The 25,152-nt window shown below is 33.9% G+C and overlaps 2 protein-coding genes and 1 long non-coding RNA gene across 3 annotated transcripts; 1 reads left to right on the forward strand and 2 right to left on the reverse strand.

Moving 5' to 3' along the window:
* Positions 1-1,457: 1,457 nt before the first annotated feature.
* On the reverse strand, positions 1,458-4,461 carry LOC134658803 (uncharacterized). Its single transcript, XR_010097738.1, has 3 exons — positions 4,404-4,461; positions 3,651-3,740; positions 1,458-1,659 (listed from the first exon to the last, which is right to left on the reverse strand). It is a non-coding gene; the product is annotated as an uncharacterized LOC134658803 (long non-coding RNA).
* Positions 4,462-5,951: 1,490 nt separating this feature from the next.
* On the reverse strand, positions 5,952-8,036 carry LOC134655294 (salivary glue protein Sgs-3-like). The gene is made up of 3 exons (XM_063510748.1): positions 7,919-8,036; positions 7,633-7,719; positions 5,952-6,949 (listed from the first exon to the last, which is right to left on the reverse strand). Exons 1-3 carry the CDS (start codon positions 7,989-7,991, stop codon positions 5,952-5,954), a joined length of 1,158 nt encoding a protein of 385 aa, XP_063366818.1. The 5' UTR covers positions 7,992-8,036.
* A 71-nt stretch (positions 8,037-8,107) lies between these two features.
* Positions 8,108-10,231, forward strand: LOC134662130 (uncharacterized). The gene is made up of 3 exons (XM_063518400.1): positions 8,108-8,288; positions 9,097-9,186; positions 10,003-10,231. The coding sequence occupies exons 1-3, from the start codon at positions 8,216-8,218 to the stop codon at positions 10,212-10,214; spliced, it is 375 nt and encodes a 124-aa protein (XP_063374470.1). The 5' UTR covers positions 8,108-8,215; the 3' UTR covers positions 10,215-10,231.
* The last annotated feature ends 14,921 nt before the right edge of the window (positions 10,232-25,152 follow it).

A 25,152-nucleotide genomic window follows, 5' to 3' on the forward strand; every position in this document is an offset into this window, starting at 1 on the left:
AATTCTGAAGCGACAGTTAGATTTAAGTGTTATATTTATGCCTCGATTTGATCAAAATACAAATACTTTTTTATTACGCGCTGACGCCTCCGCGACGGAGAGTCGTTGGATAACAGCTGACGACTATTCGTTGTGGAGATCCTGAGGGCCTATCTCAAGAAACGAAAATCGTAATTTCGTTATTTGCCTCTCTATTTCTCGGATATGCATGGGTGACAGAGAGGCAGATAACGAAATTTAGATTTTTGCAGTAGACCCTTTGATGCTTGGAGGAAACCTATAAAAGTGCTGTGTACGTATTTTGAACATGTATGGGATAACGACGATGATATGCCTAACAACACAGAAAGTATTTAATATGTAATAAGTAACCATTGCATAAATTAAAATTTGCTCATTTATGCTAAGCGAGAGTGAGCTTGAATAAAAAAAAATGTTACGAAGAAGTATAAAAAGCGAATAATAACCCAGAATGTTGGAAAAAGCTTTCTCTTTTGTGTTAAATTGTAAACCACCTCCCGACAGCAAAGAAATAAAAAATCAGATGCGACCGCTTTCCTCAATTGCCAGTCTGTTTGTTTTGTTATGTTTGTTTGAGGCAAACCAACTGTTAGCACAAAGATCTTTCGAATGCGCGCTCTCTTACGCAGCTAGCGGGTGGTCTCTATCATACATAAAGCAAACACTGCATATAATAATTTTATTATATTGAAAATAAACATTAATCTTGACATCGCTTTATGCACTTAAAATTGTTTTGAGATGTCGTCACGAGCGACAGAAAACTGGTAATTGTTATTTTATATTTAGAAATTCTCTATATATATATTTAAATGAAGTCCGGTATAAGTATGGCTCATAATTCCCGTATCCACGGGAAATTGGCCAAGGCAAATTGTGTGTAAGATTTGACCATTTACTCGTAATAAAACATTTATTTGTTTTCTTCAATAACTACTATGAGGTTATTCAGGATGACACAACTGTCCAAACAATTTAGGAAAGCTTGCTTACTTGATGTACGAGTATCTCCTTGAAGATTATTAAAACACAGTCACGTGGCATACAATGAAATCCCAACGAGGTCCAAACCAAATAAACATTTATATACGACTATTTGATTACTTACCTATTTTACAAATACTTTGGCGTGTAATGGTGCGTGGACACTGAAGTTATGTTTGTTTGTGAACAAGGTTTGTTTTTGGAGAAGTTAGTCATAAATAAAACCACAAGTTCTTTTGCATTGCCATGGTTCAATTGATTATTTTGTGAAATTGAACATTCAATTAATATCTGGTCTATCTTGATGCTTCGAATATCCTCTATGTTCGTGTCGGTTGTGTCTGTTGTGTCGGTTGTGTCGGTTGTGCCTGTTGTGTCGGTTGTGGTCTTTGTGGTGGTGCCTGATATGTTTAACTTTGTATGGATCGTACCAGACCCATTGGTTGTATCTAGGAGGTTCTGTAGGATACGTCGGTCCATTTACAACTGAAGGTGTTGTGGTTGTTGGTACGGCCAAAGGTATTTGCATAGCTTCGCAATCGGCCAAAAGCTGTTCAAACGTGTGTAAATAGGGTATGTAAGACTTCAATTTATTGATATCACTTTTAAATTGCAGAATAGCTGAGTGCATATATGCAATGTTTGATTGCATTTCTGAAAGTAAGTACATAATGATATGGTATTAGTGTTTTGTTGCAAAGGCTGCTTCTCGGAATTTAGTTTTTTCCTTTGTCGTTTCTAATAAAAACCCTACGCTGATTGATTAATAATTATATTCATATAATTAATTATTTAAACATATATATATATATATATTAGATATTTTTATTTATTTTATCATCTGGATGGTTAAGTATCTTTTAGTCCATTAACATTTAAGCCAGTACGCACACACTTCCAATCACATCTCCCTAAAACATGTCCTCGCTACTTTAAACGTGATTTAGGGTTAAAAAGAGAAACTTCTCTCACCATCTGGTTACAAACCATCGAAAATCTAATTTCAATTTTTAATCGTCACGATAGACACAAGCAGATAGCGAAATTTAATTTCTCGATGTTCACTCAAAGCTCAAAGTGACGAAAAAATATACTTAGAGGTTTTTTTATATATTTCTGTGATGAGAAAACTCAGGCATAAGTTTAAAAAAGTTTTCGAATTGTCAGTTACGAGGGGCGTTCAATATATAATGAGAATGAGATGCAAACTCTTTAAATATTAGGAAAGTAAATACTGGCCGGTAAAGCTAATCTACCTAGCTGATTGCCATGAAAAAAAAACTAACTGTTTTTTGTTTAAAAAAAAAAATACGGCGATTTCTTTGCGATGCTGTTGAGTACGTTAGCGAAAATGGAGAAAATTGAACTGCGCGCCGTTATTAAATACTTGTGTTTGAAAAATTTTTATACGGACCAAGTCAATTTAGATTTACGGGACACTTTAAGGTCTAATGCTCCTCCGTATTCGACAGTTACACGTTGGTGCGCCGAATTTAGACGTGGAAGAACATCGACCATGGATGACCCCCGCTCCGGACGCCCTACTACAGCAGTAACTGAAGAAATTGTGAAAAAAGTCGAAAACTTAGTTTTGGCGGATCGTCGTGTCACGGTTCGTTTTATTGCTGAAAATGTAAAGATTTCAACGGGGAGCGTGCATAATATTTTACATGAACGCTTGGGTATGAAAAAGGTATCAGCGCGTTGGGTACCCAGAATGCTTACTGACACGCAAAAACAAACTAGAGTCGAGATTTGTCAAGAAGCTTTGGACCTGATACAGCAAGACCGGGAACTTTTTTTGGCGCGATTTATAACAATGGACGAAACATGGCTCCATCATTACGACCCTGAAACGAAACTGCAGTCTATGACATGGAAAAGGCCATCATCTCCAACTCCGAAGAAATTCAAGGTGGGCCCATCTGCCGATAAGGTCATGGGCTCTGTTTTTTGGGATGGTAAAGGGGTCGTAGTGATTGAGTATCTCGAGCATGGAGCCACTATTACGGGCTCTTTATATGCCAAACAAATAGCAACATTGCGCAATGAGATCCGTGAAAAACGGCGAGGTAAACTATCGAAAATTGTGTTGTTCCATCAGGACAATGCACCGGCACACAAGTCCGCCGTTGCAATGGCTGCAATACGTGATGCTGGGTTCGATATCCTTAAGCATCCTCCGTATTCACCAGACCTCGCCCCTAGTGATTTCTACCTATTTCCGAGATTGAAGAAATACCTAAGAGGCAAGAAATTTGAAGACGACGACGCGGTAGTCGCTGCAGTACAAGATTTTTTAAGTACTCAAGATAAAACCTTTGTTAGAAATGGAATATTAAGTTTAGAAAAAAGATATACTAAGTGTATTATGCTAAAAGGTGACTATGTCGAAAAATAAAATAACATTTAATAAAAGTTGTATATAACATACTCATTCTCACTTTTTATTGAACGCCCCTCGTATAGTTTGCCAAAGGACTGTCTCATTTCAAACATAGACAGAGATAATCATACTATCTTTGTCTTACACTAGTACTAGCACCCAAAAGAAAAGGATGAGTATAGATTTTTTGTTCTTATTTACTGACAAATTTGGTTTGACCAAATATATGTACATAATATTGAAAAGTAATTAAGAGTACCATAGTCGACGCTACGAAGTGCCAGACGGTGTTTTGTTGGAACACCAACGTAACCCATACGCCGATTTATGCCAAGGCGGATCGACGTACCTGTAACATAGAAAACGAGCGAATTACCTTACAAGTGACGTGGTTTGGAGGATTTCCAGAATGTAGCGATCACGGGGCATACGCGACGTGATAATTATGTGATTTTATATCATCCATGTTAATGAAAGTAGTCCTTGAGAAAACGAGCAATGGTGGTTTTTGTTTATGTCCGTGGCTGTGTAGGGTAATATTGTTGTGCCTGACGATACTCTTGAGATGTGAATGAGGACGCCATATTTATATATTTTATTATGGGCCTAACCCCAAAAACATGAAATAAATAGTTGTTTTATAGATTTCACGAATCATAATGTGACATTCGATGACTTTCAATGTACATATGTGTTGTCAAAGGATCTCCTTGACTGTAAATATATGACTGAAAATTAGCAACTAGGCGAAAGTTAAATAAAATCTCGTTGGGTTTACAAGCTATGAGAGGCGCTTTAACTGGGTTAAATAATTTACTTATCAATAAAAAAAAGAACAAATAATGGTAATCCATAGTTTACGTTTGAATATTTTAAACAAAGTATCTCTTAGCCTTAACAGCATCCCACCCAGCGTTAACATTATTTACAATGATAATAATGACAAAATAAACTAATGCATGGGCTCTCATGCTGGGTTTACCATAGGCAATGTAGAAAAAACCTCACTTACCAGAATGTTAATTACGAACCACATAATTGATTTTTGGCAGGTCTTCGACTGATTTGCAAATAACACCTCGGGCTTTATTCGCGAATGTTAATTTATCATGTGGAAATGATACCGACATTGTATTTCTTTCGTGAGCTCGCTTGGTCGATTCGTGTTTCTGTGGTGTGTACACACATTTGTGGGAGCGATCGGTCGCGCAGTCGGGAGGTGTTTTATTGGTTTTAAATCTTTGTTTTTAAATTATACACTCATCACACGAATCTAATTTAAAGGGTGTAATTAGAAGTTCCTTTTTTTTTCATTTGTTTCTCTATGGTAGATAATTATGCCAGCCATTGTTTTCACAATTACTAATATCACAAACTCAATGTGCCCGGCGTGCACGTATCAAAGATTTTTTCCTAAGCGTGAAAAGTGATAATGCAAGGCTGAATGCAACTTTCAGTTGAAAACATTGTCATTGATTATGTGATTTATGGGTTTTAAATAACCTTAGATATAGTAAAACGCAAATAAATAAATGAATTTATTGATTTCTTATTTCCATAGATGAAATTTCCCTGACCACGTGGTCCTTCTGCCTTTGTCCTACCAATCGGACCACATGAACTTTCTTTCCGCTTAGTCCGATTAACTAATAGGACTATTAAAACTGACGTTTTCTTAGACCACATGGTAGTGGGACCATCGGATCACGCGTACTAGTACTAGTATCAAGACGTGATCAATTTTTTTAAGTTTGAAGCCGATAATTATGTGTGTTCAAAAAAAAACAATTAGAATTTTTATTTTATAATGTTATTTATTATTTATAAATCACTACCTACAATAGGTATGATGATTGATGAGACATGATGAACTTAGAACATAAAGTTTAGTCGATACAAATTACCAGCCTACTATCACAATAAAATGGAAAAAATCAAAATAATTAATATCAAAAAGGCTTTACTGTTTTATACTTACTTACTTATATTTAATGTTTTTAAGTAAAAAATAATAATAATGATGTTCGAGATAGAATTCTAAATCGCACCTATTCGTTCCCATACATTTTATAATTAGTAGGTAAATTTACGATAACTGTAATAATACATAAGCAAAATTTTACGGTAAAAATATTAATTTTCTGACATCAAAACGATTTCGAAACGATGTCAGTTAGTTATCATTCGCGCGTTCATTTCGCTCGGACGGCATTTGCAAATCTTTTTGATGTCAGGTGTAAGTAGGAATTTGCCTCTTGGTCTCATACATAATTTATGTTCTCATAAAAAGGGCATCAATTTAAGTGAGTATTTTTTTATTAGCCAATAAGGAACACAACAGTAAAACCAAGGCACTGTGAAACTACAAAATAAAATACAATACAAAGAAACATACCTACTTACCTATACATGAAAACAAAATACTTACAAGTCAAACTTTGCCTGTTACTTAGTGCTTCATAAGTATACCTATGTGAAGCATTAAGAAGTTTTCCAAGTGTAGGTATCATATTTACATTTATTTTGTCCGAAGGCGAGAATCGTGAATTTTCATTACCTCTTAATAATATTCACCCCATATAGGATCACGTGTCGTTGGTTTTGTTCTACGACTTCGGTCAGTAGTTGTTATTGGTTGTTCCGTTGAAAATGTCGTAGTCCTAGGAGTGGTAGTTGAATGTTGTTTTGTGGTTGTTGTTGTCGGCCGTTTCGTGGTTGTTGGTCGTGTTGTGGTTGTTGTTTTAGTCGTTGGTCGTGTTGTAGACGTAGTTGCTGGTCGTGTTGTAGTAGTAGTTGTTTTTCGAGTTGTGGGCCTTGTCGTTGTAGTAGTTGTCGGTCGTGTCGTAGTAGTAGTTGTAGTTTTTCGTGTTGTGGGTCGTGTTGTAGTTTTTGTTGTTGTTGATCGTGTCGTGGTAGTCGTTGTTGTTTTTCGAGTTGTCGGACGTGTCGTTGTAGTAGTTTTTGGTCGTGTTGTAGTAGTAGTTGTTGATTTTCGTGTTGTGGGTCGTGTTGTAGTTGTTGTTTTACGTGTTGTGACTGTTGTGGGACGCGTTGTGGTAGTAGTTGTTTTTCGTGTTGTGGGACGCGTTGTGGTAGTAGTTATTTTTCGTGTTGTGGGTCGTGTTGTAGTTGTTGTTTTTCGTGTTGTGGGACGCGTTGTGGTAGTAGTTGTTTTCCGTGTTGTGGGTCGTGTTGTAGTTGTTGTTTTTCGTGTTGTGGGACGCGTTGTGGTAGTAGTTGTTGTTGGTCGAGTTGTTGTAGTTGTTGTTGTCGTCGGTCGAGTTGTGGTAGTAGTAGTTGTTGTTGGTCGTGTAGTAGTAGTTGTTGTTGTTGTTGGTCGTGTTGTAGTAGTTGTAGTAGTTGTAGTAGTTGTTGGTCGTGTTGTAGTGGTTGTTGTGGTTGTAGTGGTGGTAGTCGTTGTTATAGGTATTCTAGTAATACACCTGTTTAACATCTTTCTAAATTTTCGTATCTCGGGTATGTAACCTTTTAAATAATTTATATCAATTTTCAGTTTATGGAGAGTAACCACAGCTTGCGTCAGATCTTTTGCCATATCTGAAAAAATGATTTCATAATTAGTTTCTTAAGTAATACCAAATAATATACATAAAATAGGGTTTATGTTTCTATTGAACTTATTATAAACAGTAAACACAAATAAAACATTGCATATTAATGCCAAGTTAGTTTAGTAGTACCACTGTATATATATTTTATATAAATAACAGATAAACAGATATTCTAATGCCAAGTGTCTAATGCCAAAATAATATCTAGCACGGAAACTGTAGCAAAAACATCTACAGGTGTCATGTGTTAATTCTGTATAGATCTTGACTTATTCAACTGTTTTATGACAGAAGGTTCACATTCGTTCAGAAAAGAATCGAAACTCATATGTTACTGTGGTATGATTGCTGGAGGCAACTTTGTTAAAAGTCATAGTTCCAAACTATGAACATAATATGTGTTAATGATTCTGAAAGTACTTGGTGACATTTAAATCGAACTCGAGACTACTACTTGTTGAAATTAATATTACTTTTATTAGGTATATAGTCCGTTTTTCACTGCTCTTTGGAAGTGTACCCCGGGGTTATAGTGCGGAAATGTTATATTATACTATTACTAGCCAAAACATAGTTAAAAACTGTAAAAAGCAGAAAATAAAAATTGCTATTCGGATCAAGCTAACTTTGCATAAACTGTTGCTTTTGCATTACTGATACTTAACTTACCCTTTTTAACGCAAAGCTTTTGAAAACGCTGTTGTGTATGAATACCTTCTGTTCCCACGATTGTATTTGTTCTAAGTATCCTTGGATCTGTCGAACAAAAAACATAGGAAATGTATGGAATTATGAAACCCTCTTGCAAAACTGACTAGTCAATTCGATAAAAAAGGAGTTAATCATGGCATTATATTTTACCTCGCTCAACAATTTGTCCCAAACTTATTTTTCTATTTAGTAAAAACTCTGACCTTCCTATACTGTAAAAATATGTATTAAATAAACTTATTACCGCATGTCCGCAATGTATTGACACAATTGTTGACTGTGAAAATGGACAAAATAGTTAATGTAGATATCCTCATGGCGACTTTATTGTAAAGTGTATGAAAATATTGAGCAAGAACGTTGATTAAACACCTCATAATTGAATTTTGATATGGCTACGGCTGATTATGATTATTAATTATGTAAAAAAAAAAATATAGGCATGTATTTTTAAATGAATTAACTGCATGATTTACTAGGACAGTAATTGATTAGTGGTTAATTAACTTATTTTCCTTTATTTCTTATCAATAAGCAGAACATGAAGGTCCATACATTAACAATTTTATTAACTGTTACAATCATCAACTGCGCGTACTCCTGGTGGGATTTGGGTAATTACGTTATTTAGTAAAATACAATATTTTAACATAAACAGTAATATATACGTTAAAAAATATAAAAATAAACACTTTTGTTTAGAATGTCCATTATATATCCTTAGATTGAATTGTAATTGTAAATGACCGTTTGTTTCTTTATTTCTTAATAATAATAAAAAAATTGAAGTAGGTATACCTATATGCATACTTAAATTTTTTTTAACGCCCTAATAGTGGTGGATACCCAGCGGGTCAATGGTTTTGTACCTATGATGATGTTACGAGAGCCATTTATAGGTGGGAAGTTTAAGATAAGATAAGATAAAAGATAGTTTATTCAAGTAGGCATAATTACAATGCGCTTATGAACGTCAAATAAAGCTAGGTAGACCGGCTCCAACCCTACACCTCTGCCCCGAGAAGATTTAAATCCCCCCTCAATTGGAGGAGGGTATCCCAATATGGGACCGGCAACAAACTCGGCGGGACACATCTTTTCAAAAAAAAATTTACATCTTATAATTAACATGCATTACGAGAAAATAAGGAAAAAGAAATACAATTTAAATTACTATAGAATTCATGCAATTATACACATAAGGTGTAATAGAAATTAGATTATAGATTAGAGTGTTTATATTTGGAACTTGGGTTTTTGTACTTTACAACTATGGTTGATGTCGTTGATATCAAAATTCAATACAATACAACGTAACAACACAATTAAATTTAGAATAAAGTAGATTACACTGTCTTAGTTAAAAAAGAGTTGTCAATTCAAATTAAATTGACGTAAGTTTTAAGTATCTTTTTTTTACAGAATTCATAATTGTCTATCCTATAACAGTCGTACCTACGGATAAAAAAGGTCTTCGTAACTCATTTCAAAAGCTTAGTCGTGCAAAACGTGGTAAGTAAGAATAAATAATTTATAACTAAGCAATAACAAACGAATTTGTTTTCATATGTTATCCTAGAAGTTATGATAGATAATCGATTTATATTAATATATACCTATAAATTTATTATATGCAAGTATTTTTAAATCATCCATATTGTTTGAAGAAATTGCATTTGACCTCGTGTTCATTTATAATGTTTAAATTAATGCCTATAACTTGACATTGGATAATTTGGCAGCAAGGCACTATATCAAATGTATTTTTGAGCAACGAATTGGATTTTCTGACACTCTTATATGAAGGGTCCACGGAAAGAACATGTCTAGTCACACTAGTGATATTTTGAGTAATCGCGGTTTTAAAATTTGGAACAATGTCAAAACGTATGGTAATTCCGTGACCAGGTATTATTTAACTAAAAATAAAGTTATGTTACATTTATTATACAGTGGTAGCAAAAGATATAACTAATAGTTCATTAAGAGCTCTTCATTTTGAGATAAAAATCTCATTTTCCGAAAAATGTGACTAGACATGTTCTTTCCGTGGACCCTTCATATTAGTCTCTGGACGTTTCCTGAATTTAAGCACTAGCTTAAACATAAATATACCTAAACTGACATGATGTAACATGAAGAGGTTGAAAGAACGAAGTACAAACAGCAACTACGAAAAAATATATTTTGTAACTACCTACAGGTTGCGAAATTAGGTGACTTTTAAAAGGATCCAAAGCTTTGTTTTAAGCTACCATGCTTAAGAATACTTAAGATAATTTATTCATTTTATTATACTGTTTACGTCATAAAACTATTACTTTTCAGAAATGAGGCGAGACCTAGAACATTCTAAGTATGTACTAGGAAGAGTAAAACAACAACTGCAATCAATAAGATTATCATACACACGAGAATTGGCGAAATTGGAACAACAGTTGAATGAATGCAGTAGAAGAGAAATAGACTCTTCGACCGCAACCAAGAAGCCACCAGCCTTTGAATACCCTGACACTCCTGATTATGATTATAATTATTAGTCCTTTACATAAGGACGCTATATAAGCACGAATACATAGATTGACCTGTCATTACGTATCTCTATCGCACGCGCATAATTATGTTGTTGTCACGCTGATGATAATTATCATTATACGCGTGCGATAGAGATAGGAAATGGCAAGTAAATGTATGAAATTCTTCCTGCTTGGTGTCCTTACTTTCGTCGAAAGATTTAACCGAAAGATATGAGACGTATCTTACCTACCTATAGAAAAAGGAAAAAAAATGCTAAATCATAGATACGTTACTTATGGGACAATCTTACACAAATAAGGCCAATTCAACTTAATAAGCTCAATAAGGCTTGTGGTTATTATGTCGCAGGTATATACTTTGAACTCGGGCCCTTCAGCTATACTCCCGGCTCCCAGAGGCTGTTAAAATAGTTAAACGTATATTTTAATAAATATAATTTTATCGGCATGACAAGGTTGGCAACTCATGGAAACTTGTGTAAATAGGTACCTAGCTTAAATACCCAATCACACGGGGCTGGCTCCTAAATCCTTAAGGACGAAGATATTTATTAGAATACTGTGTGACACGATAGCTTGAGTTTCTGTTTCCCTACCATGAGATAAAAATTACGTATTGCATAGTAAAATAGAAAAACCACATTAAATTTTTCAGGGCATTACCTAGTTAATCCCACATCGTTATTATTATAATGATATTAAAATAATTGCGAAGGAAATAAACAAAGGCGAACATGATTATGAAAAAACAGGATGTGATAATTCGCTAATATGAAAATTTTCTGTTAGGAAAATCCTTTAACAAATCTTTAACCTTACAAATTATTATAATACTTAATTCACTTTAACTGAAGTTTCATTAATATTATTTTAAAATATTATCACCGGTGTCCACGTTATACCTTTCCACACTGAAAAGCTAATTTAAATCACAGTATTGTAATGATTAGCGAATTATAGTTATCAGCTTGTTTTTCATCTAACACAAAAAATGTTCTAAAGTTATATAAATCATTATTAGTTGTTATTATTTAAAAAATATTGACATGCAGTGGAACACTTGAGAGATCCGGTAGGCCGTTACCACAGCCGTTACGACATAGCTAAATATTTACATTTTTAAAATATGATTTATGTTAAAATAGATATATGTATATAGGTACCATAAACATAGTATACATATTAATATAAATAATAATTTGGACCATTTAATTAATGCTGATATGAAGGACTCTTAAGAACAGTGGCAACCGCAACATCAAGGTTATCTTGAAATTCAGTAGTGTTGCCTTCACGTTGCCTTTCTGAAACTTGATACTCTTTTCAACAATACTAAATGGATACCTACCTACGCTACATTACCTGGCCGGTACTTTAAGCCCATCGGCACCCCACTGAGACTTTAAGCGAAAATCTGCAAGTATTACTATTGAAACACTCGCTATTAGTCAATGATGCATCGACATATTAACTTATTAAAATTCAAACCAGTTTAAAAGGTTAAAGGCTTCATAATAACACTTTCGTTGCCCGCTGAGACGTCGAGATGAAGGGATAAATGACGCACGCGCATGAACACAAGGGAATTATGCTAATAGGAACCACTAAAGCTTAAAATAGTGTTTATAAATATGAATGAGGTAAGTAATTGCTGTTTGAGGTGACTTCGCTGTACCACTCTTGACGGGTAAAAGGAGGTTTTTGGAACTTATGCACATATTTTGTCGTAACTGTCCGTCATTTGTGACGACATACGTCATATTCAGAGACAATGAGGCGTTGTTGTATTACGGATAACGGCAAACAATATTCTGTTTATAGACATAATTAAGGTGGTACCTATACTATAGGTATAGTATTTAAGGAGAATGGTAAACTTCAAAGAGAGGGAAAAGCCGCAGACCATCGATCTAGTAATCTGAGATAAATGAGACTAAACAAGTATAATTAATAAGGTTTTTCTTTTAATAAATATTATTCTTATTCTTATTCTTATAATTGCCAGAATTGGCAAACCACGTTAAGATTAATAAAACAACAATAACAGGAAGGGAAGAAACTTAACGAAGGGACCATATTTATTGTATATAACATGTATATAACCTAACTTATAAATAAGTACATATTTATTCAGAAATAGTAAACAGGAGACATTCTTAAAATATGTATTTCTTAACAATCTTTATACTTACGCACGGTACGCATCTCGTACCAAATGAAAAGTCGAGTCTATACAGATAAAATAAATAATGTAGGTACTGTTTGTAGGTACGTAACTTGAGTTAGATCGCATGATAAATATCAGTCAAGAGTTACTCTCCTAGTGTAAACACGTCAAATTTGTCGCCAGTGGCGGCAAGCCCGGTTGAACGATAAACAACGAGTAAAACAAGGTATAAATAACACCTTAAGCTATCCACCTTAAGATTATATTATACCTGCGCACTTTATGAAGGGAGTCAAAATTGCGGCTTCCTTATTAGGATTTTAGCAAGGTGGTGTTTTACGGAACTAAATAAGTTCATGAAATAAAAGTATTTTAACGAACGGTACGAGTATAATGTTTTGAATACTTTAGCATTTGTGATCAACCGGGGACTGAGTACCTAAAAATACGTTGACATCTGACAAAATTCAAATGTGCAAAACTACCCTACATTTAAAAATAATTAACTTAAGTAAATTATAAATTCAAGGTTGGTTATACAATCCAAATTTTCGTCAAACTTATGGATAGAGTTTTAGCAATAATTCAAACCGAAACTAAAAAAGCACTCTAGTCGGAGTTAATTAAAACGTCCCGGAAAGGACGGCCATTACCGGGGATGAAAAAGCGATTTCCCCAAGACTGAGTTTTAAAGGAATCGACGAGGTCTCAAGTCCATTTTAGTGAATAGAAGGGGCCCTCGTCGACTGTGGCTTATGGACTTTGAGCGGTTTGCTTTTATGGATTGCTACAAAGATTTTTATTGACGTATCTCATCAACTCACAGACTGAAGCATTTCAGACTGTTGGTTATCCGGTCTTCCGGAAGAAATTGTTATTTTACGATGAAGTTTTTGCCTTTCCGAAGATCGTTTAAACATTTTAAAGTCTCAGTAGGTTCTTTGTATTCATAATACATTTCTTTACAGTGTTAGGTAATTATAATATCGAGCTATCCCACCCGGCCAGGAGGCCAATTCGAATCAAACATACAAAACATACTTACGCTTACATTCCGATATCAAAATTATATAATTTTGTTATTATTCGCTTGTGCAAATCACTCGTACTTGCTTGTACATGTATTGGTATGAACGAGTCACACAGCCGAATAAAAACAAAATTACATATTTATATTTGATATCTAAATGTAAGTTCGAATTGGTCTGCAGGTGCTTGTTTCAAGAAACACTTGTGACAAATACTTAAGTCAGGGTAATTGTATAAGTTATTTTATTTATAGCTTTTTCAGTTAAGCTCTTATTCATTTCATTAGTCATTTTAGCCCGAACCGGTATTACACAGCTTGTGACATTACTACTTTTCCCAAAAATAGCCAGCAATAGTTCCAGCATTAAAAGATTTAAAAAAGTGGAATACGCCTTTTATCGCTACGAACAACTGAGCGCTAATTACTACAAATCCGGTCCAATTTTTCTAACGAATGGCTATAACTGAAGTTTCCTTATCAGCAGGAATTACAAGGCGGAAGCTTGGAACATTAATGCAAAATAATAAGCGGGTCGACACGGGAGTTCGGGATTAGGGAATAAAGACCGGACGTATCCGTACACTAATAGCAATGGTAGCAAATATGTAGAGGGCACCACCGTTAGCTACAAGTTAAACAAGTTATTTTACATCGAATAGTTTGATAAATAAAATTATATCTGAGAATCTGTAGATATAATTAATCCATATCAAAATAGAGTTTGTAGATATTTTAAACCATTTTAAATTGCTCGAGTTTTCTCAAATCAATAAAGTTAGATCCCGTTTCCCTTTATCAACTATTACTTATTTTGTGCCTTTATCCAATCTTAACTTATTTTATTATTTACTCTATGTAGATGTTGCTATGAATCATGTCATACGAAGTCAAATAATCACAAAACTTTGTAGGTACATAGGTGAAGAATGCTTCCATTGTATCCATCCGGTGGCCGCACGAAGTCAAGTGTCACCGACTATTAATAACATAATTATGTCATCCTTATTAGTCATTTATTTGTTATCTCCCTGTATGGTAACATTGTACTGAATTATTCCTCTTAGGTTCGTAAATATGTCAGTTTTAAAGCACTTGAACGATAACTTAACTTTAATAGGAAACTATATTAAATGTTATGTTCGAAGATAGTATTAAAATACTCTTTGCGTCTATTAATTATTCCGTGTTTTATACGTACGAGTACGCCAAAGTCGTAAAATGTCAGCTACTTTGTCTTTGAGCAACATTTAATGTTCGTATTGGTAATTGTTATGCTTTATTTGTGTATAGTTTAACCCTATTTAGATTTTAGCAATACCTATTATCTTTGTTGCATTGAAATAATATTACCTAGCAGAATATTATTCGAAACATTTTAAGAAGAAAATAGATAAATTATTGCAATTTATGTATTAAGTGGCACTAAAACGACAGTCATTAAGTCAAAGCACAATTTCGAATGTAAGTATACCTTAAGTGTCTAATCCCAACTGCAATTTCCTAGAAAAGGTGGAGAAGTTAGAACCGCGATTGAAAGCCAAGGTTCTGCTGTAGCAACGATCTCGATGTAAACTTGTTCATTGGGTAACATTGAAGATTAGCTTACTTCATGTAAACAATAAACAACCCGCAAGCATTAAATTAGCACTTAAGACAATGTTAGGTATGTACAGTTTATACTTCTGTTATGAGATTCAAATATAAAAGTTGTTTTATATCAGTAATGTATTGACCGGTGTTTTGTTTTATAAATGCTTTTACCCCCACTATTTTTCATTCTAGGCTGTTAAAACACTAAATGCCAAATTTGATTAATTTGACTAATTTTAAACAAATAATAATTTTGTATGCTAAAATTCTAAAATTGAACCAAAAATTATAATCCTTAAGTACATTGTCAAGGAACCCTAAGAGCCCTAAGCGTTTCAGTGGTTTTCCTTGCAGTGAAAAATCGTGCCATTATGGCAAAGGGAAGGCGGTTTTCCGCCGGCCATATTTCAAAACAACACATTATTGTTTTCTTCTCGTTTTCCTTTCGTACCTAAATCCGTTATAAATTTAGGAGCAGCGACTTTACAACTCGTGTTTTCCTTTTAGGAAATATTCGATATTTCCGTTGCGCTGACCACGGGACTGGAAAATTAATGTACCTAAGCTCTTCACGATATCGCGCTCTTAAAGCTTTCGCGTTTCTAGTTAGCTTGTTTAGCGCCAAAATAAAAGAAGATATAATTTCACGTTTGCGGGAAACAAATTGTTAACTTAGCTATAGGTAATAGCAATTTTTGTTATTTAGGTACTTTGCATACTGAAATAGATACTTTGATATTTTATGCTCTGAAGAGTGATGTCATTATTATTAGTTGCGGATACACTACGTAACTTTTGATTTAAGTTAATTAACAATTTGAATAAAAAAGTAAATTGTTTCAAATAATATAATTAATAACACAGCATTTATCTCAAGAACTTGCACACTAATGAAATTAAAAATAATATTAATAACGATTTAAAATTAATAAAATGAAATGATAAATTGAAAAAAATGTATCCTGTTTCTTTAGGATAGCCAGGAAAATTAAGCTCCCAAGGGAAATTAGCCATAAATGTTTACGGTCCTTTCTCGCTTTGCTTAAAAATATGGGTACCCATTTTCATAACACTGCATTATATATTTTTTTAAATTACAACAGTTAAGCAACTACATTATATTCATTATAAGTAATTAGTTTAAATTTAAATAACAATAACCTGCAATGATAATGATTTTTATATACCTACTATTTAATTTGGGTTATAAATGTATTACGAAAATGCGTAAGAACATTAATTTAGTGTAAGTACCCATATGTATAGGTATTTATTCTTTAAACAAAATATTTTAATTATTCTGTCTTGAATTCCCGGTTAATGTTTTATTTAGTAGATGCAAAAACTTTGAAGCTTAATGAGGGTTTCAACCTGTATACCTGTAAGTATACATACATTGGCAGATACCTACCTGCCGAATTTACAAATTATATCAGCGTAGCTAGCTTCTACTTTGATCTACTACAAACCAGCCAGGAAATGTGTACATATAAACAAATATGTTACGTAATAAAATATTTACTACTGTTAAAAAATGTAATGTACCTAGTTAGTAAAATAATAAAACAACGAACTTATCTAACATGTAGTTTACGAGTATATAACAAGCTCCAGGACTTAATAAAACCACGATAAGAAACGTAGTTTATAAATACAATCAATGTAATCAGCCTACTCGCCATTAAAGTAATAAAAAAAAATACGTTCCCTACAAATGAGCCGAGTTGAATTATTTTTACGATTCACTCTCTCTTAATAATTAGGACTAGCTACGAACGTGAACTGTCAGTGTTATTTAAATTTACTGTACCAATTAGACGCGCCATCATCGCTGTGATGAAACGGAGCCGTGTGTAGTGGGCCTTATTAAGAGTTCTATAATTAAAGATGCAGTCCGAAGCGAGTAAAGAAGGGACAAAACGTCTTCATTAATGCACCAATAAGGCGGCCACGTTTCACTCGATAAAATATGCCCATAAATTTAAGTGGAAACTACTGTTCTGTGTAATGACATGGACTAAGATTACACTGAAACCGATCATATTACTTGCATAAAACCTGCTTGCTATACAGCAAAGGTACTTCTATGAATATAATAAAATTGTAAAAGAGCTTAATTAGTAAGTATAATGTTATTAAATTATAAAACTAATAGGATCATGTAACTATATGATATTTAATCTAAAAGTTATAATAAACTTTAATTCGATGTAGTTAAATTAGTCAACTTGTTCTAATTGTTGATTTTATTTTGTTTCAGTTAGACAATTAAACGGATTAAAAGCATCAGTCAATAACAAACTAGTTTTTAACACCTTTTCATTTAAACACAAATACTTACATTGATAAACTGATTTTAATATTTTATTCCCAGAGGAAAATAACTTTTCTGGCATTTGCGGTTTCTTACAGTAAATTACTGAGGAAAAAGTGTTGGTTTCTTTTAGGACAAATGCTGCTGGAATTCTCAAGCATAATAATATTTTTCTTGGCATCTTATTGTTAACACTGACAACAAAAAGCAACAAAGTGACTATAATTCAAACTCATAGCAGATATGGTGTACAAAAGCGTGCTAAAACAAACAAATATCTCATAAAGTTAGACGGAGCAAAACATCCCTTTGGCATCTACAATGTAGCGAATTTTGGCATTCGAGGCGAGAACAATCTGGATGATAGAATAAACTTGTTTCTTTGTGATAGACTTGGTGCTTGCGTGAGTTGCGATGGTTGGAAGTGAGGCGTCATTATGCCGAGAATTTGTGGCTATAAAAATATAGTGCGAAGCTTTGGTAGGTATACGTATGATATAATGAATGTGTATAATAAGGCGAGTCGCAATCCAGAGTATATATCGGATATTACATATATTGTTTTATCAGACTGGCATGTAGCTTATATCTATGGGTCTCATATACAATAAAGTACCGACCAGTCAGTCAAATTTGTGAATTTCTATTTCTATTTCTAGATATCATTCTTGATATCTTTATGTAAAATTTATGTTGTTCACTATTACCTACCTATGTAGAATATGAACGAATATATGTAAATTACCTACTTCTGTTTCGGAGCTCGCAGATAGATCTTCTGAATGTTCTTTTGCACTTTGCATGGTCAGTTTTGTATTAAGATACTGTGTCCAAAGTCAGGACTTCGCTTCCATTGTAATCGTTTTTTTTTTACCTCTTATTTCATTAGAAAGTTTTTTATACGTATATCACTACGTACGTATATACTTATAGTTTGAACGTAATAACTTGAGCAAAATAAATATAAGTACGTTTCCTTTTCGTGTAAAAAAATCTCAATCTTCAATGTAATCAAATGGAGTAGGACAAGTAATAAACCGCATTTTATGACATGCAAAACTCACTCTTGATGCAATAGTATAAATGTTATATTTCCATGTTCAGGTTCAGCCAGCTCGTAAATAGCCAGAACTGAACGCTGTTATGACAAAAGTTTGGAAGTTCACAAGTTGACGATGTCATTGGTGACGTTGGAATTACGCCAAATGTGTAAAGACGCATTGCGGGTTACATACTTACTTTTATTATTATGAGACTTATTAGCATTACGATTGAGCTTATCTTCACTTCACAAGTATCTTGTATTTTTATAGGTATTGTGTCCTGTAGGCTAAGCGAGCCTCTTAAAACACTGTATTAACTATAGCAACGCGTTAACTATCTCTAGCGTCTTATGCAAGAAAACTATTTTCAACTTGGGAGTGGCTTTCAAAGATATATCAATAAAGTATGTACTGTACATAATATGTAGGTAATGTGCATAACTGTGATGTCGCCCTAGGATGAAATACACGAGTTATCCGACAGTTGACATCCGTCAAATAGTACCTACTTGTGGCGATATCATCCCACGAATAAATGATTATGATTATGAAAGTTTGGTAGGTAGGTACATTTTCCCGCGCTGTTTTACACTTTGCATACAACCAATAAGTTTAAATTAAGGAACAATACTCTGTAGGCATTACTTAGTTACTTTATTTATTTATCTCATACCTACTTACGTTTAGGAACCATGTAACAGATTTATCGATTATATACACAAAAATGTACTAGAACAACACTTTAATGTCCCACAATTCAGTTTATAATAGACACAAAGTGGATCAGAGGGCTTACCCCGAACCACGTTCGACGTGTTACCTCCCTGTCACACTTACGTACGAATTTACAAGTGCGAGGGAGAGGCAACACGTCTAACGTGGTTCGCGGTAGGCCCTCAGAGCGCTACATTTAGTTGTTCGATCATCAGTAACTTATCTTGGGGTTCGATCGTGAGGATCATTAATCAAGAAGTCATTGACAATCTCAGGGTATGACCCATTTCCTATTTAAGCTTTAACACGGAACATAACTCAGTCAAAAAGTAACTCCAGAAATATAAATAATACCTACTTCTCTGGGCGCGATACTGTCCCCAATTTTATTATGATTAATTAAAAAAATTGGCAGGTGTAACATATTTACTTATCAGTCGGATTACAAATGATGGCATTACATAGGTACCTTATTCAAACACTAATGACATACCTACCTAAAATTCAAAGTTAACCTTAAATTGTTTTCTCCCATTTAGTTATGTTTATTAATATTAATTTAAGCCTTAATTTGTCATAGGGTAACGTGTATCTAATTCACGACAGTAATTGACCATCTTGTAATTAGTTCATTACGTTGGATAAAGTAGAATTAATTAGCTTTATTGAAACACCGGCCTAAAACATTACAGGTAATAAAATAACAATATTTATGTCCACAGTTTTCTTCCCCCGGGGAGCTGCCAGAGGAACTAACAGTGAGTATGAATTGTCGCGAATGGGAGGTGTAAATTAAACTTAAGTACTTAACTGTTTATTTTAACTACAGTCGTGATGCATTATGGGCTAAAAACCTCTATATTGTTAATTTGATTACACATGAGACATGATAAATTAAGGAATTTCTTTCAGACTAGGCTAGACCTTCGAGTAATTGACATTACATCGATATATATGCATGCGCATCGAGAACTTTTAAGTAATAAAAACCTTAATAGACTGTTCTAACATTTTACCACGTAATTTCAGAATTCACTACGTTACTTCTTTCAATCGGCTATTATCAAATTCATCTTCAAAAATATCTACTTAAGAAAATACACAATACAAGCAGTAAAAACCTGTTTTTACAGTAAAACATCCTCAAGAGCACAAGGACGACCGAAGAGCCGTTTTGAATACTCCCGCTTCGCCCAGAGTCCTTAGACGGCTGAAGCACCCAACAAACAAAGCGGATCTTTGTTCCATTTCCTCGGGTATCTAATAATTCCATGTTTTTCTTTGTCGATGTAGACACAATAAAAGCAGCTGGCTCGTTAATCGCACAGAGTAGCCCGGGCGCGTAATTAACTTTGCAGCCAGAGAGAGCAGAGATTTACGTGAACCCCGGGCACAATTAAATTTGCATAGGAAATTGCACAGAATAAGCTAAGAATAACTTACCTACCAAGACCTGTGAAACTTGAATTCTAGGGTAACTAGGACAATGGCGTCTGAATTGAACAAGGCTGATAAGTCGTACCATGGAAGTACTTCAATACAATTTGTTTTTAAATGTCGAATATTGGATATCCTTGTTTGTAATTTGGAAGGATTTTCCTCGTCATATTTGGAAGCTGTTATATGTATATTGTACCGTTGTGTTCTAACAAGTAACTAATCTACCTATTTCAATTTTGAAATAGAACCGCTTTATACATATACACACAAAAAAGAAAAGAATGTAGGTATATATTATATACCTAGGTTACTAAATATAACAATCTATATTCAGATATGAACTTTACACAGTATGAATTGCTTGCTAAAATGCTAATTGACGCACGCGGACTTATTGAAATTTATTTAGCAAATTAATTTAATTTTACCATAAACTCTTGTAAAAAAAAAAACGTATACATATAACTAACCAAATATCATTAAAAATATTAATGTAGGTTAACAATTAAGTAGGTACCTACTTATTACTATTTGTAAACCTATCTACTTACACCATAGAATCATTAAGTGGGTCAGAGTGAATAATGGCGGTTTCTTTGTTTAAACCAGCCATCAATCAACACTACCCGCCAACGAAGATAGAACTGTATAATTAAAATTACAACAACGTTACCTCCCGTTTTATGGAACCATTTTTAACAATTTTCAATGTTTTTATTGTGGTAATGTACCTATCTTTCGTTGATTACGTTGATAATTTAATTAAATTAGATTTTTTATTTATTTAGGTAACATAGAATTATTACTTTTGAAACAAATAGATTATACTATCCAAATGTGTAATTTTGTTTATTTTATGGCTAAACTTGTTAATGTTATGGCTAAACTTGTTAATTTTATGGCTTAAGGGGACGGTATATGACGTTTTCGATTTAGACCTCACTTTGTGCAATCAATTTGTTCAATGAATGATTAATAACTGCATTAAATTATACGTAAATATGTTCACGAAGAAGCCGTGTACCGGATCTTCACGCCATAATATTTTTTATTTGCTGTAATTCTCTACAAATCAACACTAAAACTGTCCAAAAATCAAAATATGGAGTTCCGTTTGAGCACGACGCATTACAGTTTTGTCTTTGACAGTTATTGAGTTGTTGTGGGATTTTGAAGGCTAGATAACTAAACTACCAAACTATTATCTACTTATATTTTTGCTCACAGATACAACACAGAAATTCAATCCCAAATGTAAACTTTCGTATAATTTCCATACATTGACGACATCACTCAAAACTCTTCTTCAAGTCAGATGGCCGTTGGCCTTGCATCGAAGCAGACGTACGTCGTCGTAGCTCGTTTTTGATATTATTATAGACATTTCATCATATACGCATACGAAAATGTATACCAGTAGATAAATTGTATTTCATAAAATAGGGTAAATAAATATAATCACGTCGAGCTCGAGTCAAATTTTAAATGTGAGTCGTTGTTATTTACGGGTCGTAACGGTCGAAAACAGCAGTAAATTATCCTAAAACAATACGATTACAATCGAATTTAAGTAACTTGTTCCTTCAAAACCCGCTTAAAATGAAAAAAAGTTTAAAGACTCGTTTTACTGATTGGGATTGATTTTCATTATGCTGGTATCAATTTTGCGTCATTATAAAAATGTATATGACTTCTGTACGTCAATGACTTTTGATGTCAATTAATTGTAATCTTGTATTTATGTTAGAGAATATTATATGTTCATTTAAATATTACTCATCTATTAATACGAAGCGTAATTCGTTTAATACCTAAAGAATTGCAGTGTCTACACCTACTTTGTTGACGTTCGTTCAGTCTATGTATGCGATTACGTAACGTGCTGTTCTGATAATCTTCAAGAATCAAGATAATTAATAACGGCAAGATCAGCATTTAGTACCAGCGAGTTTTGTGGATTTGGAGACCGAGATGAAGCTTACAGGCCAATATCGCTGCGGCCCGGCCTGCTTATTGTTATGTGTATAAATCGAATGTTATATAAATTTACTATAAAAAACAATGTTTTATTTCAATGACATTCTGTGCGTAGAGGTATGTATGTTTCGGTGATTATAAGAATTATGTCCACACAATAATCGTGCAAAGCAGAGACTGCATTATTTCTTTACGGTATAAGCGGTAAGGAAAAACTCATTGGTATCCTGGCTCGTACCAATGAGTTTTTCGGAACTTATGTACGAAATATCATTTGATATTTACCACTAGCTTTTCGGTGAAGGAGGAAACATCGTGAGGAAACCTGCATACTCGTAGTGGATACATTTGCGAAGAAATTCAAAGCTGTGTGTGAAGTCCCCAATCCGCATTGGGCTAGCGTTGAGATTATTGTCTATACAGGGTGGTCCAAACCTTGACGTCCAAAAATCGTGGGCTATCAGAATGTACCCCATATGTATGTTAGCCGATTTTTCGTAGTTTTCAAGTTATGATTTTTTAAGCTTTTAACTTTTCCTATGAAATTCCGGGGTTCCCATACAGAGTGGCTGAAAAATAACTGCATTCCGTTGCCAGGGAGGTGTTGGGATTATACTGAGCAACTTTTATTATTGGACCAACCCCGAAATCGCGAAAAAAAAATTGGTTTTTTTATACATTTTGGCTAGTCCATTTTCTATGGAAGGGTAATTTTTTTTCGCGGTTTCGGGGTTGGCCCCATTGTAAAAGTTGCTCAGTATAATCTCAAAACCTCCCTGGCAACGGAAATGCAGTTATTTTTTAGCCACTCTGTATGGGAACCCCGGAATTTCATAAGAAAAGTTAAAAGTAAAAAAAAAATCATAACTCGATAACTACGAAAAATCGGCTAACATACATGGGGTATATTCTGATAGCCCACGACGTGAGGAATCTAAAAAAAAATTTTTGGACGTCAAGGTTTGGACCACCCTGTATATAGGCTGAATTATTATTATTATTTATAGGCGGTACGGTACCGTTATTATTTATCAATACCGCTTCGTTTTGAAGGTACTATACCTGTTGAAATATAAATTACGGTACCGGTATAAAATTGCAGCAGGTACAACTATTTTTTATAGGTGTACAGTCAGCTGCAGAGAAAAGGTACCACCCCTGCATACAATCTTCTATGCAGGGGTGACCTGCAGCTGACTGTACCTAAACCATCACTGACCGAGCGTAGACGAAGGTCTCCGTTTCAGCTTGGGCAAAAATACTTTCGTTTGTTCGAATGTTCTCCTTTGCATATCACATTTCTCAAATATCTCGAGAAAATTTGTAAGCAGGTTCGGTAGTTGGATATAATTACTCGGTTTCTTTTTTTTTATAAGTTCTAATAGGCAGAGATTGTCATAAAGGACTTAAGCGACAGTAGGGTCTGTGGTACTTAAGACCATTGTGATTATTAGTAGTGTCCGAACGAAAATTCGGTTTCGGTTTCGGCCAGTTTCGGCCATAAAATCAAGTTTCGGCCGTAGTTTCGGTTTCGGCCAAAAAACGGCCGAATCTTTCGGCCTGGCCGAAACATACGAAATAGTACTTCGTATTATGAAACTAAACTATGTGACAAAGACCAAAAGTTGGGGAGCAAGTAGGACAACAATATTTATATATACAGAAATTTGTGTTTCGGTCGGACACTAATTATTAGGTACTTACTGATTACGCTGCGCCGCGTGGAACGTGAGGTGCGTTGGGGTAAGTGCATACAAATCATTCAAGAAAAAAATCCCTTTTAAGATCACTCGTGTGTCTGCCCCTAATTGACTAATTCAATTGAAATTTGGTACACATTTGTCACATATGACAAAGAGTCGGTGATCCAAAGATGGACTAGTAACGTAAATAAATGAACTTTTAACTTTGCGGCCATTTTTTGTATCGTGTGATATATCAGATATTAAATTATAAGATATTTACTAATAATAAGCATTGGTCACGTAAATTATTTTTAGATTTTTTTTGCAAGTATGATATAGAACATTATTTCAATTATTTTTAAAATTAAGCCTATCCAAAGGCGACTTGGAAAAAGTGTCATGGGGATATACATTCGTTGGGTGAAAAACAAGTTTTTTTGTCTAATTATCGTTTAAAACTCAATCGATCGGCAATAACGCGGGCACATAAAACAAAAAACTTCTTTTTTCACTCATAAAACTCCTTAAACCTAATAAGAGCTAAACAAAAACAAGTGCGAGTCGGACTCGCATTCCAAGGGTTCCGTATATTAAGTCCGTCTCACGCTTGACTGCACATTTCTTATAGATTTTCCTGACATATATAGGTAAAGAACTACTTTGTGTATTTTTTTTTCAAAATTTTAGATCCAGTAGTTTCGGAGAAGGTGGGCGGAGAATGATCATTTTTTGCCTATTTTCATGAATAACTGCTGAACTATTAATCCTAAAATTATTAAAAAAATAATATTTCAGATTCTTACAATGAGCTCTTTTATTTGATATGTAACACTATATAGTTTAAAAAACATTATTTTTTCATTTACCCCCCCCCCCCCAAAATGGCTGCCGTATTTCAAATTCTCTAAAATAAATTTTATTTACGTTACACGTCCAACTTTGGGTCACAAATTTACATTAGTGTGCCAAATTTACATATGT

The sequence above is a fragment of the Cydia amplana genome, chromosome 2, assembly GCF_948474715.1.
Source record: "Cydia amplana chromosome 2, ilCydAmpl1.1, whole genome shotgun sequence".
NCBI lineage: Eukaryota > Metazoa > Arthropoda > Insecta > Lepidoptera > Tortricidae > Cydia > Cydia amplana.

Coding starts and splice junctions, on each gene's coding strand:
- LOC134655294 (XM_063510748.1), bottom strand. CDS start 7,991: ATGAGGATATCTACATTAACTATTTTGTCCATTTTCACAGTCAACAAT. Junction 7,720..7,918: donor CAATACATTGCGGACATGCG/GTAATAAGTTTA, acceptor TTTGTTCGACAG/ATCCAAGGATACTTAGAACA. Junction 6,950..7,632: donor AAAGCTTTGCGTTAAAAAGG/GTAAGTTAAGTA, acceptor TCATTTTTTCAG/ATATGGCAAAAGATCTGACG.
- LOC134662130 (XM_063518400.1), top strand. CDS start 8,216: ATGAAGGTCCATACATTAACAATTTTATTAACTGTTACAATCATCAAC. Junction 8,289..9,096: donor GTACTCCTGGTGGGATTTGG/GTAATTACGTTA, acceptor TTTTTTTTACAG/AATTCATAATTGTCTATCCT. Junction 9,187..10,002: donor GCTTAGTCGTGCAAAACGTG/GTAAGTAAGAAT, acceptor ATTACTTTTCAG/AAATGAGGCGAGACCTAGAA.